The sequence below is a fragment of the Scyliorhinus torazame genome, chromosome 19 (genome assembly GCF_047496885.1).
Source record: "Scyliorhinus torazame isolate Kashiwa2021f chromosome 19, sScyTor2.1, whole genome shotgun sequence".
In the NCBI taxonomy this organism is placed as follows: Eukaryota; Metazoa; Chordata; class Chondrichthyes; order Carcharhiniformes; family Scyliorhinidae; genus Scyliorhinus; species Scyliorhinus torazame.
The window spans coordinates 85,670,328-85,689,414 of NC_092725.1; the positions used below are offsets into that span (position 1 = coordinate 85,670,328).

Sequence of the window (19,087 nt, forward strand, 5' to 3'; positions counted from 1 at the left end):
GGGCTGCTATTGTCCAATAGAGGCTTCTGTTGCTGCCGGGCTGCTATTGTCCAATAGAGGCTTCTGTTGCTGCCGGGCTGCTATTGTCCAATAGAGGCTTCTGTTGCTGCCGGGCTGCTATTGTCCAATAGAGGCCGCTGTTATTGGTGTGTTGTGCAGTGAATGTGGAGGTCGCGGACGATATGTCCTCGGTGAGGACGTTGCGGGCAGTGCTGCGGGGCGGTTCCCGGCTACTGCAGGGTCGGAGCTCAGGGAAAGCTCCGGTCAGGAGGTGAGTGTCAGCCCTCCATCTACACGCGGATGGATGAAAACAAGTTCACGGTTACTGAGAGTAGGAGGGAGCGGATAAGGGGCATGGGAAGGTGGGGTATTCTGGTAAAAATTAACAACTTTTGTACAGCTGAATCAAACTCTTCTGCAGACCCTCGGAATGTGTTGTAAAGGATTCACCTGCCCATGTTACCGCAGAACCTTTCATTCAGTTAGACCAGTGTGCAGGAGAACACCTTTGATCACCAGTACAGAAGGAAGAGTGGACTGCACTTAATGCTCTCAAGGCCCTGTGGATTGTGTTGGATAGTTCTGTGAACAGATTGTAGAAGATTAGGACATAACTCTCAAATAAGCATCAAGACGTAGCTTGGGCTGTTGGTGAAAAGGCTATTCCTGTCAGATTCTTAATGCCCTGGTGCCAGGGATGCACAGCATCAACTTGAGACGCTCTTTGGTCTGCCTGAAACATGACGCTCTTTGGTCTGCCTGAAACATGACGCTCTCTTGCAAAGTACTGTCCATGATTGAGTGTTACACTGGTCCAGGACTGTTTACTGAGGGTCACTCAAAAGCTTGAGGCAGTTGCTACAAAGACTCAATGGGGAAAGACGTGGGGCTAGAAGCTGTAGGAAAATATCTCAAGCACTGTGCACCAGAGAATATGAATGTATTTTGCAAATAGAGCCTGCAAATGTGTGTACAGGCTCCTCAGGATGTCATGAACTGTATTGAAAAATAATGAACTGTATTTCACTTTACATAACAGTTGTACTTTTGCAAATTTTACAAGTATTTTTGAAGGAAATTTCCAGCAAGAAAAGACTTGCCTTTTGCCACCTCCGGATGTTCCCATGCACTTTACAATAATATAATAATCTTCATTGTCACAAGTAGGCTTACATTAACAGTGCAATGAAGTTACTGTGAAAAGCCCCCAGTTGCCACATTCTGGTGCCTGTTCGGGTATACAGAGGGAGAATTCAGAATGTCCAATTCACTTAACAAGCACGTCTTTCGGAGTTTAGAAAAAGAATGCAGTACTCACTTGTGGGAGGAAACCGGAGCACCCGGAGGAAACCCACGCAGTCACGGGGAGAACATGCAGAGACTGCACAGACAATGACCCAAGCCGGGAATCGAACCTGGGACCCTGATGCTGTGAAGCAACATTGCGAACCATTGTGCTACAATATTTTTGTAGTACAATCACTTGTTTTTTAAAATAAATTTAGAGTACCCAATTATTTCTTTCCAATTAAGATGCAATTTTAGTGTGGCCAATCCACCTACCCTGCACATCTTTGAGTTGTGGGGGTGAACCCCACGCAGACATGGGGAGAATGTGCAAACTCCACACAGACAGTAACCCAGGGCCAGGATCGAACTCTGGAACTCACTGTGCTAACCACTGCGCCACCGTGCTGCCCGGTACAGTCACTTGTGATGAGGGAAATGTAATGTAGCACAGCATTGCTTAGCATAGGAGACCATAGGTCCTTCTAACCCTTGATTAGTTTATTTCCCTAATTCTACAACTGGTAGCCTTGGACCCTCTTTATTAATAAATGAATTCTGGTCCTTTAAAATAAATGCCATGTAAATTTGTGTAATTATCCCAGCTGTTCATTCCACAGATCGGTTACCCTATTAAACTTTATGACACCCTGGGCAAGTGCGCGGTCAGTTACAGCCCCACTCGTTCCAGAGTCACAATACAAGTGAATTAGCCAAAAGTTCTTATAAAAATACCCAAATTCTTTGGATCTTGACTTCCCGATAATTACCGTCACCAGGTTTGTAAGTTTAAACACAATACTGTTTATTTATACCAAGAACGATCATGAAATATGCAGTAAATTAGAGTGGTAGGGAGAAGCTTTCGGTACCTAGGCATCCAGGTGGTGCGGGAATGGGAACGGCTACACAAGTTAAATCTGGCCCGATTAGTCGACCAAATGAAGGAAGTTTTCCGAAGGTGGGACATGCTCCCATTGTCGCTAGCTGGGAGCGTACAGACAGTGAAAATGACGGTCCTCCCGAGATTCCTGTTTGTGTTTCAGTATCTCCCCATCTTTATTCCACGGTCCTTCTTTAAACAGGTCAATAAGGTGATCATTGGCTTTGTATGGGCTGGTAAGACCCTGCGAGTAAAAAAAGGGGTGCTTGAGCGGGAGAGGGGGGGGCAACTTTAGTAATTATTATTGGGCGACGAATATAACCATGATTAGGAAGTGGGGGGGGGGTGGGGTCGGTGTGGGAGCGAGTAGAGGCGGCATCTTGTAAGGCACTAGTTTGGGGGCATTGGTAACGACGCCTCTGCCCCCGTTCCCACCGGCACGGTACTTCACCAGCCCCGTGGTGGTAGCGGTCCTGAGAGTCTGGGGACAATGGAGGAGACATGTGGAAGCATCTGTCTGGTCTTCAATCTGCAATAATCACCAGTTTGCCCCGGGGAGGCTAGATGGAGGGTTCCGGAGATGGCAGAGAGCAGGGATCGAGAGGATGGGAGATAAGTTTATAGAGGGGAGCTTTTCCAGCCTGAGGGAGTTGGAGGAGAAATTTGAATTGACGAGAGGAAATGAATTTAGGTACCAACAGGTGCGGGACTTCCTACGCAGGCAGGTCTCAACCTTCCCGCTCCTACTGCCAAGGGGGATACAGGACAGGATAGTTTCCAGAGGGTGGGTAGGAGAAGGGAGGGTTTCGGACATTTACAAGGAACTCATGGGGTCAGAGGAAACGCAGACTGAGGAGTTGAAACGCAAATGGGAAGAGGAGTTAGGAGGCGAGATAGAGGATGGTCTTTGGGCGGATGAGTTGAGTAGAGTCAACGCGTCCACAACATGTGCCAGGCTCTGCGTGATACAGTTTAAGGTCGTTCACCGGGCCCACATGACAGTGGCCCGGATGAGCAGGTTCTTTGGGGTAGAAGATAGGTGCGCAAGGTGTGCAGGAGGACCAGCAAACCATGTCCATATGTTCTGGGCATGCCCGAAGCTTAGGGATTCTGGCAGGGGTTTGCGGACATCATGTCCAAGGTGTTAAAAACAAGGGTGGCACCGAGTCCAGAGGTAGTGATTTTTGGAGTGTCGGAAGCCCCGGGAATCCAGGAGGAGAAAGAGGCAGATGTTCTGGCCTTTGCTTCCCTGGTAGCACGGAGACGGATATTATTAGCTTGGAGGGACCCAAAGCCCCCAAAGTCGGAGACCTTGCTATCTGACATGGCTAGCTTTCTCTGTCTGGAGAAAATCAAGTTTGCCCTGAGAGGGTCAATGTTGGGGATCGTCCGGTGGTGGCAGCCGTTCGTCGGCTTCTTTGGGGGAAATTAACCGTCAGAAGAAGGGGTGGGGTTGGGGTTTAATTTAGCTTGGAGTAGGGTGTTAGAAAAAGTGGGACCTGTGAGGGAGGAAGACGGCTTTTGCACTATGTTTATATTTGTATGTACATTGTTTCTTCTGTTGTTGTTATAAAACCATAAATACCTCAATAAAATGTTTATTAAAAAAAAACTAATACCTACTACCCACTTTAACTGTTCCATCCTCAACGCACGCGCACAAGACAGACAAACACCGGGCGGGGGGGATAATAAGGATGAAGGTCAAAAGGGTAAAAGAATAATAAGGATGAAGGTCAAAAGATAAGATTCTTTGTTTCAAATTGTGGATCTTTCGCACGATTTCCTCACAGCACGCTTGCTGATTCTCTGGTTTACAGTCAGTAATGGTCTTCCTTGTACCGTTATCCACTCGGGGTCATTGTAGTTTAGAAAAAGAATGCAGTACTCACCTGTGTCCGGCTTTCTGGAGAGGCACTTTATTTCACATCAAACCTTTCTTCCAGCTCATGGTTTGACTTCAGGCCTCTGCAGTCCCAAGAGAATGGCACCAGACTTGCTGGAGAGGGAGTCAGCCGTCACAGCGGCCTTCTAAAGTGGGTTTAGCTGGATCTTTTGGGGGGGGAAGAGTTAGTTAGATCCATCCATCAGGTTGCCAGAATCAAAACTGAAAGCAAATGGGAACTCTCGTGACTCTGAAAACATTCCAGTAGAATCAGATCCAATCACCAACTGTTACCGGGCAGAGCACAGCCTTTTGGACAAATTGTTGATCACCAGCCAAATCTATCAAACCTAGTCCCACCAATCTCTGTTGTTGGTGCCAAAACAGTCCACAGCTCAGTTTCCACCAGCACAGACTTGGGACTTTGGTGTGCATGTGCACTGGTCCCTGAAAGTAGGAGGGTAGTAGATACAGTTGTTAAGAAGGCATGTGGCGGGGCAGCACGGTGGCGCAGTGGTTAGCATTGCTGCCTCACGGCTCCAAGGTCCCAGGTTCGATCCTGGCTATGGGTCACTGTCCATGTGGAGTTTGCACATTCTCCCCGTGTTGGTGTGGGTTTCACCCCCACAACGTAAAGATGTGAAGGGTTAGGTGGATCAGCCACACTTAATTGGAAAAAATTAATTGGGTACTCTAAATCTTTTTTTTAAAAAGCATGTGGTACATTTACCTTTATTTGCTGAGGCATAGAGTTTAAGAGCAAGACAGTAATGCTGGAACTACATAAAACATTGGTTAGGCCACAGCCAGAGTACTGCGTGCAGTTCTGGAATCCACATTATAGGAGGGATGTGAAAACGTTGGAAAGGGTACAGAGGAGATTTACCAGGACGTTGCCTGGGCTGGAGAGTTTTAGCTATGAAGAGAGATTGGATAGACTTGGATTGTTTTCCTTGGAGCAGAGTGTTGCTGATTTTCTCCTTGGTTCAATTGCTCTGTTTTATTACCTTTGCTCTCGAGTCGCCAGGTATCTTTATGATACCGCCACGAGGTTCAAGTCCGAGTAATGATCAATAACCCAATACACCGATTAGTAAGATTTAAATCAAAGCACATTTATTATACACAGTAATCGCTACTCATGCACAAATTCTACGTCTAAGCTACTTCTATAACTAACAGGCCTATACTTAACTTTGAACTGGCCCACCAGGTCAGGGGAACAAATGGCCTTTTGTTCGGGTTCTGAGTCTGCGGGATTCGAAGTTGGTACGGATTGGTAGCTAGGAGCGCCTATCTCGTAGCGAGCGTTGAGTTAAGACATACGATTTAGATGATCACTGGAGTCACTGCACCGGTCACGGTCAGTGTTGGTTCCTTTTGCTGGGTGACCCGGGCAGGAAGAAGAGAGCAGTGAAGAGAGAGCGATTTGAACTTGAGGCTCAACTCTTATAGTCCCCAGGGGCTTCCCGCCTTTCGGGGCGGAGCCTGTACCTGATCCCAAGTGATTGGACTTTGTCCCAATCGCTTGGTTCGATTTTCTCCAATACTGGAGCAGTTCCCTGATTGATGGGCGGTCTTGAGGTGCTCGTTCACCTCCTTTGTGTTGGCTCCTGCTGGCGCCGAGGAGTCTGGCTTTGCTTTGTGTGTCCAAAATGTTACTTATTGTTCCCGGGGATTGCTCATCAGTATGCAGATAGCTGTTACTTTGTTATGCTGATTGCCGCTGGTATCGATGTTGTCTGGTTTTTGCAGAGGTAAATACACAGCAAACCTGCAGCTGCTGGTTTTTGTCTTGTTGGCTGACTTTCCCATCAGCCTTTGCCGTTCGCCATTTTAAATTGGGAGTTGGCCAATTTAGGTGGCTACAAGAGGAGACTGAGGGGGCAATGTGATTTCCATGTATAAAATTGAGAGAGGCATCAAAAGAGTAGACGGGAAGAAACTTTTTTAAAAAATATATATTTATTCAAATTTTCAACGATTTTCAACAAAACACAAAATAAATAAAGCACAAAACAAGCAAAAATTATACATGAAATTTCTAACAAAATACAATAACCCCCATTTAACAAATAAACACGCCAGTAAGGAAAACGCCCCACTCTAACCTAAACAAAACAGAAAAACCAACCCCCCCCCCCCCAGGTTGCTGCTGCTGTTGACCTCCACCTAACGTTCCGCGAGAAAGTCTAGGAACAGTTGCCACCGTCTGGAGATCCCCTGCACAGACCCTCGCAAGGCAAACTTTATCTTCTCCAGCTTGATGAACCCTGCCATATCGTTAATCCAAGCTTCCACGCTTGGGGGCTTTGCATCCCTCCACATTAGTAGAATCCTCCACCGGGCTACCAGGGACGCAAAGGCCAGAACACCGGCCTCTTTCGGCTCCTGCATTCCCGGCTCGTCCGATACCCCAAATAATGCTATCCCCCAGCTCGGCTTGACCCGGATGTTCACCACTTTGGACATAGTCCTCGCAAAGCTCCTCCAGAACCCCTCCAGCGCTCCCCGAGCACCTCACACATCTGTCGTCCACCCCAAAAAACCTACTCATCCTCACCCCTGTCACTTGCGCCCTATGGCCAACTTTTAACTGTATCAGGCTGAGCCTGGCGTAAGAGGAGGAAGAATTAACCCTACGCAGGGCATCAGCCCACAGATCTTCATCTAGCTCCTCCCCCAGCTCCTCCTTCCACTTACCCTTTAACTCCTCCACCAAGGCCTCCTCCGCCTCCTGCAGTTCCTGATAGACCGCCGAGACCTTGCCTTCTCCAACCCATACACCCGAAATCACCCTGTCCTGAATTCTTTGTGCTGGGAGCAGCGGAAATTCCCTCACCTGCCGTCTCACAAACGCCCTCACTTGCATGTACCTAAAAGCATTCCTGGGAGGTAACCCAAATTTCTCTTCTAGCGCCCCAGGCTCACAAAAGTCCCATCGATGAATAGGTCCCCCATTCTTTTAATCCCAGCCCGATGCCAGCTCAGAAACCCCCCATCCATCCTGCCCGGAACGAACCTGTGGTTCTCTCGTATCGGGGACCAGACCGAGGCCCCCACATCGCTCCCATGTCGCCTCCACTGCCCCCAGATCTTCAGAGTCGCCGCCGTCACCGGACTCGTGGTGTACCTTGTCGGCGGAAGCGGCAACGGTGCCGTCACCAGCGCCCTCAGGCTCGTACCCACACAAGACGCCACCTCTGGCCTCTTCCATGCCGCCTCCTCTCCCTCCATTACCCACTTACGGATCATCGCCACATTAGCTGCCCAATAATAGCCACATAGATTCGGCAGCGCCAGCCCCCCCCCCCCCCCCCCCCCCTGCTACGCTCCAAAAACACCCTTGGGGTCTTATTCGCCCATACGAATCCCATAATACTCCTGCTTACCCGTTTTTTAAAAAAAACCTTGGGGATTAGGATTGGGAGGCACTGGAACACAAACAGGAACCTCGGGAGGACTGTCATCTTGACCGACTGCACCCTACCCGCCAGGGAGTGTGGCAGCATATCCCAATTCTTGAAATCCTCCTCCATCTGTTCCACCAACCGTGTCAAATTGAGCTTGTGCAGGGCCCCCAGCTCCGAGCTACCTGGATCCCCAGGTATCGGAAGCTCCTCTCAGCCCTCTTCAGCGGTAGCTCGTCTATCCCCCTTCCCTGGTTCCCCGCATGCACCACGAAGAGCTCACTCTTCCCCACGTTGAGCTTATAGCCCGAGAAGTCCCCAAACTCCCTCAGGATCCGTATAACCTCTGCCATCCCTTCCACTGGGTCTGCAACATACAACAAAAGGTCATCAGCATATAACAACACCCGGTGCAAACAACAAGGGGGATAAGGGACACCCCTGCCTCGTCCCGCGGTACAACCTAAAATACTCCAACCTCCGCCGGTTCGTAGCCACACTCGCCACTGGGGTCCTATATAACAGCCTGACCCATCTTATGAACCCTTCCCCGAATCCAAACCTCCCAAGCACTTCCCAGAGATACTCCCACTCCACCTGATCAAAGGCCTTCTCCGCGTCCCCCTCCACCGATGGCATCATGATCACATTTAAGAGCCTCTGCACATTTGTGTTTAACTGCCTGCCCCTCACAAACCCCGTCTGTTCCTCATGGATCACCCCCGGGACACAGTCCTCAATCCTCGGAGCCAGAACCTTTGCCAACATCTTAGCGTCTACATTGAGGAGCGAAATCGGCCTATATGATCCACATTGCAATAGATCCTTATCCCGCTTTAAAATCAACGAGATCAGCGCCCAGGACATTGACGAGGGCAGGGTCCCCTCCTCCCTCGCCTCATTAAAAGTTCTCACCAGCAACGGGCCCAGCAGGTCCACATACTTTCTGTAAAATTCAACCGGGAACCCGTCCAGTCCCGGGGCCTTCCCTGCCTGCATGCTTCCCAATCCTTTAACCATCTCCTCCAGCCCAATCGGCACCCCCAAACCAGCCACCTGCTCCTCCTCCACCCTCGGGAACCTCAGTTGGTCCAAGAATCGTTGCATCTCTCCCCCCCCCCCCCCCCCCCCCCCTCCGGGGGCTCAGACCTATACAGATCCCCATAGAAGTCCCTAAATACCTCGTTTATTCTCACCGCACTCCGCACCGTATTCCCCCCTCTATCTCTAATTCCACCAAACTCCTTTACTGCCTCCCTCTTACGAAGCTGATGTGCCAGCATCCGGCTCGCCTTCTCCCCATATTCGTATACCGCCCCCTGCATTTTCCTCCACTGCGCCTCTGCTTTTCCCGTGGTCGATAGATCAAATTCCATTTGGAGGTTACCTCGCTCCTTAAGCAGCCCCTCCACGGGGGCCTCTGCATAGCTCCTGTCCACCCTTAATATCTCCCCCACCAATCTCTCCTTCTCCCTCCTCTCTCTCTTCTCCCTATGAGCCCTAATGGAAATTAGCTCTCCCCTAACCACTGCCATCAGAGCCTCCCAGACTACCCCCACCTGCACCTCTCCATTGTCGTTGTCCTCCATGTATCTTTGAATACACCCCCGGATCCGCCCGCACATCTCCTCATCTGCCAACAGTCCCACATGCAGGCGCCACAACGGGCGCTGGTCCCTCTCCTCCCCCAACTCCAGCTCTACCCAATGCAGGGCGTGATCCGAGATGGCTATAGCCGAATATTCCGTTCCCTCCACTTTCGGGATTAGTGCCCTACTCATTATAAAGAAATCTATCCGGAAATAGGCTTTAAATCCGGCATCATCCCAATTCGGGGCATATACGTTCACCAGTACCACCCGCGTCCCCTGCAACCTACCACTCACCATCACGTATCGTCCTCCATTATCCGCCACAATATTCATCGCCTCAAATGGCACCCACTTCCCCACCAGTATCGCAACCCCTCTATTCTTCGCATCCAGCCCCGAGTGAAAGACCTGCCCCACCCATCCCTTTCTCAGCCTGACCTGATAGCCACAACCAGAAGACGGGAAGAAACTTAACCCTTGGTGGAGGGATCAATGACCAGGGAGTATAGATTTAAGGCAAGGGGCAGGAGGTTTAGAGACGATGTGAGGGAAAACCTTTTCACCCAAAGGGTGGTGGGAAGTCTGGAACTCACTGTCTGAAAGGGTGGTGGAGGCAGAGACCCTCATTACATTTAATAAGTATTTAGATGGGCAATTGAGATGCCAAGGCAAAGAAGCTATGGGCCAAGCGCTGGAAAATGGGATTAGACTAGTTAGGTGGTGGTTTTTGACTGGCGCAGACGCAATGGGCCAAAGGGCCTTTTCTGTGCTGTAGATCTCTGACTATAACACAGTGGTCTCACCTGCTGTTGAATTCCTCTGCTTGAATTAAAGGCACAGGCCACCGCTTCCTTCTGCTTGGATTAAAAATACAGGCTACCTTAAAGACACACATCCATAAATCATCCATGAATCAAAAGTGTTCGGCAAAAGTAAATGAAAGGGGAAATAAGGGCGTAAACAGGAAGGACCGTTACAAATTGCATTTCTTTCCATCCACACCAACAATATTAACTGTCCACCTTGACGTCAAATTCTGTATCAGATGTAAGAAATTCTGAGTGCGTTTGCACATTCCCCCTGTGTCTGCGTGGGTTTCCTCTGGGAGCTCTAGGTTCCTCCCACAGTCCAAAGATGTGCAGGTTAGGTGAATTAGTTATGGTGGTGAATTGTGACTCAGTACGGTGCTCTTGCAAAGGGTTGGCACAGAAATGGCCTCCTATACTGTAGGGAGTCTATGATTCTATGAATGTTTGATCGGTATAATCATTTCACTTCTCTGCAACCTTGATTGTCTGCCAAAGGGCTCCCCAATATTATAGACTAATGGAGGTTCTCCACTGTCTAGTTTGTGAAATTTGAGGATTCCTTGGAAATTTTACGTGTTTGTTCCATTTTCTCAGGATGTTAATTAATTTGATGTAAATCTATGGCAATATATATTTTCTAACTATGCCTATCTTACCCCCTCCTTTCTCAGAGCTGGTGGTGGGGTCCACATCGAACCTCAATATCGACAGTATCCACAACTGACCAAGAATCAAGTACTGCAGGCTGAGTTTCTCAGTAGTTTCATGTGGTTCTGGATTTTCTGGCATCTGTGGCATGATCCTGATGCAGTCTTTGTGAGTAGTTGATGAACATCCAGTGTAATAATTTTCACTTCTCATCTTAGGGAATAATTAAGTCTTGCCTGGCTCAAACAATTGGCAATTTCATGGTGAATATTCAGAGTTGGTTCTGCAAAAAGAAGTAAATATATTTTGCCAGTTCTAGTACTTTAGTGTTATTCCAGGCTATACGTCTAGCTGGTGCTGTAACGCATTATCAATTTAAGGACATTCAAAGCAAATGGAAAACATCTGAGCTCCTAACTTATTCAGTTGGAGATAGTTTGGAAGGAAAAACAATGCTGAAAAAGTTTGCAGCATATACTAGAGGAGTGACAATATGAGCTAAATGGTAGTTTTACAGGGCGTACCAAAAGGTGACCCTTGGGCTGTTTGTGCATATAACAAGTCCTGCCAGATTCTTTTTTAAACATTTTGAAATTTTTTATTTTTCCAATTAAGGGCCAATTTAGCGTGGCCAATCCATCTACCCTGCACACCTTTGGGTTGTGGGGGTGAGATCCACGCAGACACCAGGAGAATGTGGAAAGTCCACACGGACAGTGACCAAGGGTCGGGGTCAAACCCGGGTCCTCACTGCCCTGAGGCAGCAGTGCTAACCACTGCACCACCATGCTGCCTGTCCTGCCTCATTCAGTGTTATCAAAGCAGTTAGAGAAGCATATGGGATCTTGGGTTAAACCTACATATAAAACTAGCCCAGCCCCAGCTGAAGTATTATGTTCAATTCCGTGCATTATACTTTAGGAAGGACATGAAAGTTTTGGAAAGGGTACAGAAGAGCTTTACTTGTATTTGTTCCAGGAATGAGGGGCATGGATAGATTGGAGAAGCTGGGTTGTTTTTCTTCAGAGCAAAGAAGGCTAAGAAAAAATTTGATAAAAATAAAGAGAAATTGTTTCCTATGGCTGGAGGGCTGATAAGAGGGCACAGATTTAACATGAATTGGCAAAAGAACCAGAGTGGTTAGGATTTGAAATGCACTGTCCAGTGGGGTATTGGATATAGATTTAATGGTAACATTCAAAAGGGAATTTGATAAATACTTGAAAGAGAAAATAGTTGCAGGGATATGAGGAAAAAGTGGGGATTGAGACTAACTGGAGTGCTCTTCGAAAGAGCCAGCAACATAGATGGACTATCAAGGTCATCTTCAGTGCTGTACTCTGATTCAATTCAAACAACTTGTATTTATATAGCATTTTTAATGCAGTAAAATATCTCAGCGATTCACAGGAGTGCTATTAAACAACATTTGACACTGAGCCATGTATGGAAGTGTTAGGACAGGTGACCAAAACCTTGATCGACAGATAGGTTTTAAAGAGCATCTTAAAGGAGGAGAGAGCTGGAGAAGTTAAGGAGGGAAATCCAGTCTTTTGACCTGGAGGTACCGTTACAGTTTTTGTGGTTAAAATTGGGACGGTGCATGAGGGCAGTATTGGAGGAATGCAGAGGTTTGTGGAGCCGGTGGAGTTTACAGAGATAGGGAGGAGACAAGGTCATTGAGGAATTTGAAAGCAATTTTGAATTTTCTTTTTAAATTGAGGCTTTGCTGGAATATGAGCCAGCGTAGGTTGGAGCAGGTAGGAACGATGGGCACACAGGACTTGGTGCCAACTCGGTTACGGTAGAGTTCAATAAACTGTCCGGTTATGGTAGTATTTGTCATTCTGGCAGATTATGATGTATAGGTTAATAGAAATTTATGAATTGGTAGACTTGAAATTCCCTTTGATGTTCCTCTTGACCCCAGTTCTCATTCAACAATGGCAAAAAATTACAGCCCGATCCACTTTAGATACTTATTAAAGATATGTAAGGAGAGACTGTTGAAAGCAGAGTTCTGACTGAATGCACTCACTGGGTGAGATTTAGTGGGCCCATTCGCCGCCAGCACAAATCCCATTACGGCCGCTAAATCGCATGATCCGGTTCGCGCCCTTTTTTCCATAAGAACAAAGAACAAAGAAATGTACAGCACAGGAACAGGCCCTTCGGCCCTCCAAGCCCGTGCCGACTATACTGCCCGACTAAACTACAATCTTCTACACTTCCTGGGTCCGTATCCCTCTATTCCCATCCTATTCATGTATTTGTCAAGATGCCCCTAAAAACGTCACTCTCGTCACTGCTTCCACCACCACCTCCGGTAGCGAGTTCCAGGCACCCACTACCCTCTGTGTTTATAAAAAAAAATTAAAAAAAACTTGCCTCGTACATCTACTCTAAACCTTGCCCCTCTCACCTGAAACCTATGCCCCCTAGTAATTGACTCCTCTACCCCGGGGAAAAGCCTCTGACTATCCACTCTGTCTATGCCCCTCATAATTTTGTAGACCTCTATCAGGTCGCCCCTCAACCTCCTTCGTTCCAATGAGGACAAACCGAGTTTATTCAACTGCTCCTCATAGCTAATGCCCTCCATACCAGGCAACATTCTAGTAAATCTCTTCTGCACCCTCTCTAAAGCCTCCACATCCTTCTGGTAGTGTGGCGACCAGAATTGAACACTATACTCCAAGTGTGGCCTAACTAAGGTTCTATACAGCTGCAACATGACTTGCCAATTCTTATACTCAGTGCCCCGGCCAATGAAGGCAAGCATGCCGTATGCCTTCTTGACTACCTTCTCCACCTGTGTTGCCCCTTTCAGTGACCTGTGGACCTGTACTCCGAGATCGCTCTGACTTTCAATACTCTTGAGGGTTCTACCATTCACTGTATATTCCCTACCTGCATTAGACCTTCCAAAATGCATTACCTCACATTTGTCCGAATTAAACTCCATCTGCCATCTCTCCGCCCAAGTCTCCAAACAATCTAAATCCTGCTGTATCCTCTGACAGTCCTCATCGCTATCTGCAATTCCACCAACCTTTGTGTCATCTGCAAACTTACTAATCAGACCAGTTACATTTTCCTCCAAATCATTTATATATACTACAAACAGCAAAGGTCCCAGCACTGATCCCTGTCGAACACCACTGGTCACAGCCCTCCAATTAGAAAAGCATCCTTCCATTGCTACTCTCTGCCTTCTATGACCTAGCCAGTTCTGTATCCACCTTGCCAGCTCACCCCTGATCCCGTGTGACTTCACCTTTTGTACTAGTCTACCATGAGGGACCTTGTCAAAGGCCTTACTGAAGTCCATATAGACAACATCCACTGCCCTACCTGCATCAATCACCTTTGTGACCTCCTCGAAAAACTCTATCAAGTTAGTGAGACACGACCTCCCCTTCACAAAACCATGCTGCCTCTCACTAATACCTCCATTTGCTTCCAAATGGGAGTAGATCCTGTCTCGAAGAATTCTCTCCAGTAATTTCCCTACCACTGAAGTAAGGCTCACCGGCCTGTAGTTCCCTGGATTATCCTTGCTACCCTTCTTAAACAGAGGAACAACATTGGCTATTCTCCAGTCCTCCGGGACATCACCTGAAGACAGTGAGGATCCAAAGATTTCTGTCAAGGCCTCAGCAATTTCCTCTCCCGCCTCCTTCAGTATTCTGGGGTAGATCCCATCAGGCCCTGGGGACTTATCTACCTTAATATTTTTTAAGACGCCCAACACCTCATCTTTTTGGATCTCAATGTGACCCAGTCTATCTACACACCCTTCTCCAGACACAACATCTACCAATTCCTTCTCTTTGGTGAATACTGATGCAAAGTATTCATTTAGTGCCTCGCCCATTTCCTCTGGCTCCACACATAGATTCCCTTGCCTATCCTTCAGTGGGCCAACCCTTTCCCTGGCTACCCTCTTGCTTTTTATGTACGTATATATTAGAATATTTTAACATATACTTACCGGATTTGACGCTGTGATGTTCGCTCACGCCATATCCTCACACCCAGTCGCCATAACGCCATACTGATGCAAACTACTACTGAATTTAAGAAACTAGAACCAGTCATCATTATGTTCACTTTGGGGTTGCGGAGGTGAGTATAGCCCCCGGACGCTGAGGAACATGGCTACGCAGTGCCCTGGCTGAATGCCGGTTTACAGTCAGACCCTGACACTTGGCCATTTTTTGGGGAAATTCCACCCACTAAGTTAATTTGTACCTTTTATGAAATAATATAAACACATTATCCAGAAAAAGTAGTTAATTTAATGTGTACATATAGAAAAGTACAGTCCACCATTGCCTGTTATCTAGAGAGCAAAATTACTGGAAGAGTTGTCTGTTGTAAAAGTTTGCATTTTCAGAGTGTATTTTTTTTCCTGTTAATATTAATCTTTAATTATTTGTCCAGGATTACAGCAGAAATAAGCAAGCTGTAACCAAAATCCATTCCTGGATTTATTATTGATTTCAAGGGAAGGTTGTGTTGAAGCTATTACCTTCCACTCATTTATTAACAACTAATGTTTTATAACAGGGTCATTTTCCTTATCCTGATCCCTCCAAGTGGACTGATGAGGAACTGGGCATCCCTCCAATTGATGAAGAATAACTTGAACTTGCTTTCCTGAATAGTAAGTTTAGTGGATCTACAGACTATACTTGCAAAGTTGGAGAAGTGCCCGCAACAAAAACAACTTGTATTTATGTAATACCATTAATATAATAAAATGTCACAGGAATATTACAAAGCAAAATTTGATACCAAGCCACGCAGGTGGTACTATGGCAGATGGCCAAAAACCTAGAGATTTTTAGGTGCTTCTAGGAGAGACCTCGCTGACCAGAGTAACCATAAGCTAGAACCATTGCCCATAATAATGAACACAGATACATCCACATAAGAACATGTGTGGATCCTTTGTCATGTCTAAGCCAAATCTTGCTATGTTGTTGTCATCCATTATTCAATAGTCACATGCCTTCCTCCTAATGTCAATATAATCTTTGAAATTGGCCTTGTGTGTTGAGGTCAAGACTCATAAGTTAACTACGATAGATTCTTTTATCCTAATTTATTTTGTTCTGTGCCCTGCCGGTGGTAACTGATGCAGGATTTGTTTCCCTGGGAGTCAGCAGTTCTGTGAGTTAATATAGTGACATGCCTTTGCACATTCTCCCCATGTCTGCGTGGGTCTCATCCCCACAACCCAAAAGGATGTGCAGGGTAGGTGGATCGGCCATGCTAAATTGCCCCTTAATTGGAAATAAAAATTGGGTACTCTAAATTTATATTTAAAAAAAATAAAATAAAATAGCGACTGCCAGAAGACTATTTAATTGTGATGGGCCCACCATGAAATTTGATCCTGTCCTCACCCTGCAATCAGATGACTATTTCTAGCAGGGATCAAAATCACTGCCAGTCTGCTTTGCAGTATTTTGTTTTCTCTATTTTTGCTTCTAGATTCTCGACCCAGCAAAAGTGTAGAAGTGAGATAATAGCCAGACTAGGAATCAAACCCTAAACCTTTCTGGTCCGAATTCCCCAGTGCTACATTACCTGCTGAGCCATTAAGCAACAGTAGATTTTTCTTGTAAATATTTGTAGTTTTATAAAAACATGGATGCCTTAACACAGTTTTGTATCTTACTTCCACAGTGTTCCTTTATGGACATCCCTGGGAAGTTCATCTGACACCTGGAGAAGACATATTGTAAAATAAATTGAATAAATATATATAGTACCTGGACAGTTGTCCTTTGTGCAGTTTCATCTCTCGGGATTTTTGGTTGTGACTTTGCACTATACACTGCCAAAATTGGTGCTTTCTGATAAATACTTTGGTGTTTTTTGGTCTGGGTGTGGGGGCAGCAGGGGGTGCAGTTGGAAACTTGTTTAGCTGTCTTCCCCAGTGATTTATTCGATATCTGCCCATTAAGAGTAGGAATTCACTTAACCAGAATCGTCACTTGAACTGTCTTTACTACTTCAGTGAATGTTTTCAAGTATCAGCTCACAAAAGAAAGTCCTCTGCTCGATATTAGGTAGCTAGACATTCTTTCAATTTGTAATCAACTGTATTGATGCTTTAATATGAACGCCTTACTGAGATTATTAAGGTGATTCATATTGCATTTTTGGTTATGGGTAAAATAAAATAATAAAACCACCATAGTCCCAGATGACCATAGGCTGCTTTCCCCTTTGAGGGGGAGAACTGACTGATGGTAATTTAACCTGAAGATCACCACACCTCAGGCGAGGGCACTGTTGAGGAGGCGGATCTTCATGAATAATGGTTATGGGTATGGCTTGAAGAGCAGTAGCAAAACTAGGTTACACACAATTACTTTTAAATATCGAACTTACAAATTTTGGGGAGGGGGGGGGGGGGGAGAACTAAAATGTGTAAAGCAATTTAAAAATAACTCCTTCAAGAAGCACTTTCATATTGAATAAATCTTACAGTTCTAAATGTCAAACTGACCTTCAGTATTATAACCACTTTAATTGTCTGTTTGAATGGGGAATTGTTTCATATTGGCAGCAGCATTTATGTGATGGGAAGAATTCATGTGAACTCACTAGGCAAATGAATCACGCATCTTGTGAAAGGGAGCTGAAAAATGGTGATTGTTGAACAAAGACCTGCGTAACACAATGTTCCATAAACTTAGCAAATCTCTGCAGCAAATAACCTTTCGCAGGTAGTGGGAGGTTGTAAAAAGAGTGCTATGTTATTTATTAATTCTTGGCCACTTTACTTGCTGAGGTTGATCCTGGTCTTCTTGCTGTCATAAGCCGAGCTGCTCACCAACTCTTCAGATAGATACTCAAGCAGGTAGTTTCACAAGTACCACCAAGAAAAAAGGACTTCTAATACCAGAAACTGAATTTGGCTTTTTTGTGGATCAGTTTCTAAAGGCATAAAGTTGAAACACAAGATTATTTATTTTGCCTTTAACATAAAAACAATGCTGTATTTCCAATTCACGTTTTATTAGCTTGGAGCATAAAAGGAAAATATTACAGAAAAAATTTACAATATATTACACCTAAATGTACAGGTTACCATGTCCGTTTGGCTAACAACCCTCTTGTCTGTCCATCCACTGTCTACCTGCTAATCATTTATTTTTAAGAACTAAATAGTTATGAGGCAGCTCCACAAATTGAGATATTTACAATTTACGTAAGCTTCTCACTGTTCAGTTATGTGTGGAATTGTCTCACATGCCATGTAATTGAGGATAATGTAATTATCCTCCAGTGTGCAAATAGCTGTTTTATGGTGAACAGTTAATTTCTAAAATGTTAATAGAGAATCCGCTCCTATACAAGATATCAGCTATGAGACTGGTATTTTAATAGGCACACTGGGCTGGTTCCCTGGATGACACAATCTGGAGTTTAAAAAAATAGTAAAATGTGCTGTTTTGACTTGAATATACAATCATGAACTCTCAGCTTTACTTAATACCATGAAGCAATGTTTATAAGTGCTCAATTATTTTGCATGTGAACCAAGTCCTTCATTCATATTTGATATCACCGTTCATGGACAGCCAGGAGCTATGCTCCATCTCACAGAGCAGCAATAACTACAGGTCAGCAAGGGTTATTTCCTTTGTCCATGTGGCAGAAATTTCAATATGTTTCTAAAGCTGGCATCTGTGGGCTCACTCTCTGGTCAGTAATTTTATTGCTGGTCAATCTCAAAAATGTTTGTATGATTCTAGATAGAAATAAAAAGATAGACATATGGATCCATATACATTCTAAAATCTGCATGTTCAGATTGACCTTGTGTGGGAACTCATCATTTTAGAATCTGACCATTTATAACCAGTTTCATATTGAGCAGTAACAGACTCCTTGAAACAAACTTTACTGCTGCACTGCTGCTCTATTTGCTCATCTACTCTTGCTTCGTACAATTCTGCATTAGGTGCACTTTTTAGTAAAGGGGAGATGGACTTCAGACTCTGTTATACCAATCATTTACAATTCTGTAACCTCCCAGTTTGCGCCCATTAACTTATTTTTGAGACAATGAAAATATGTATTCGGTCCATGAAGACATTTTTGCTCAAAAGGAGAGCCAAGCTTTCAGTCCCATCTGCTTCGCTCTTATTAGACAACCACAGAAGTAACTTGCAATTACTACTACTGACCACTGTCTTCTGTGGTGTAATCTTCATTGTTCAACTGGCAAGTCCCAGCACTAGATTGCAACAGTTCTTCATCCTCACTATCTACTGCCTCTTCCTCCAGATCTTGCATAGGCAGGCATGTCTTGGAGCCTTTACAAATTTTTAAATGTCTAGTCAAGTGATATTTTGTCAAGTATGCCTTTGAGCACTTCTCACAGATGAAATCCCTCCTTCCTTCATGCGAGTTGAGATGTTTCTTTAAGTGGGTTGTCCTCCAGAAGAGCTTGTCACAATTTGGACACTTGATTTGTCGCTCTCTGCACAAAATCATATAAAAACAATACTTTAAAAAATAGTGTTCATTAAAATGCACTTTTATTT

General features: G+C 45.5%; 2 protein-coding genes across 4 annotated transcripts in view; one reads left to right on the forward strand and one right to left on the reverse strand.

Annotated features, from left to right (window-relative positions):
* The first annotated feature begins 94 nt into the window (after positions 1–94).
* On the forward strand, positions 95–16,302 carry ndufb2 (NADH:ubiquinone oxidoreductase subunit B2). Its single transcript, XM_072484668.1, has 4 exons — positions 95–271; positions 10,538–10,682; positions 15,087–15,183; positions 16,212–16,302. The coding sequence occupies exons 1-3, from the start codon at positions 183–185 to the stop codon at positions 15,159–15,161; spliced, it is 309 nt and encodes a 102-aa protein (XP_072340769.1). The 5' UTR covers positions 95–182; the 3' UTR covers positions 15,162–15,183; positions 16,212–16,302.
* Positions 16,303–17,075: 773 nt separating this feature from the next.
* prdm4 (PR domain containing 4) overlaps positions 17,076–19,087 on the reverse strand; it is a 34,202-nt gene continuing 32,190 nt past the window's right edge. For all 3 annotated transcript variants that reach the window (XM_072484671.1, XM_072484669.1, XM_072484670.1), the window contains exons 12-13: positions 18,728–19,023; positions 17,076–17,471 (exon numbers count right to left, since the gene is read on the reverse strand). In XM_072484671.1, coding sequence (XP_072340772.1) covers positions 17,401–17,471; positions 18,728–19,023 — 367 coding nt within the window. In that variant the 3' untranslated portion in view covers positions 17,076–17,400. The remainder of the gene's footprint in view (positions 17,472–18,727; positions 19,024–19,087) is intronic.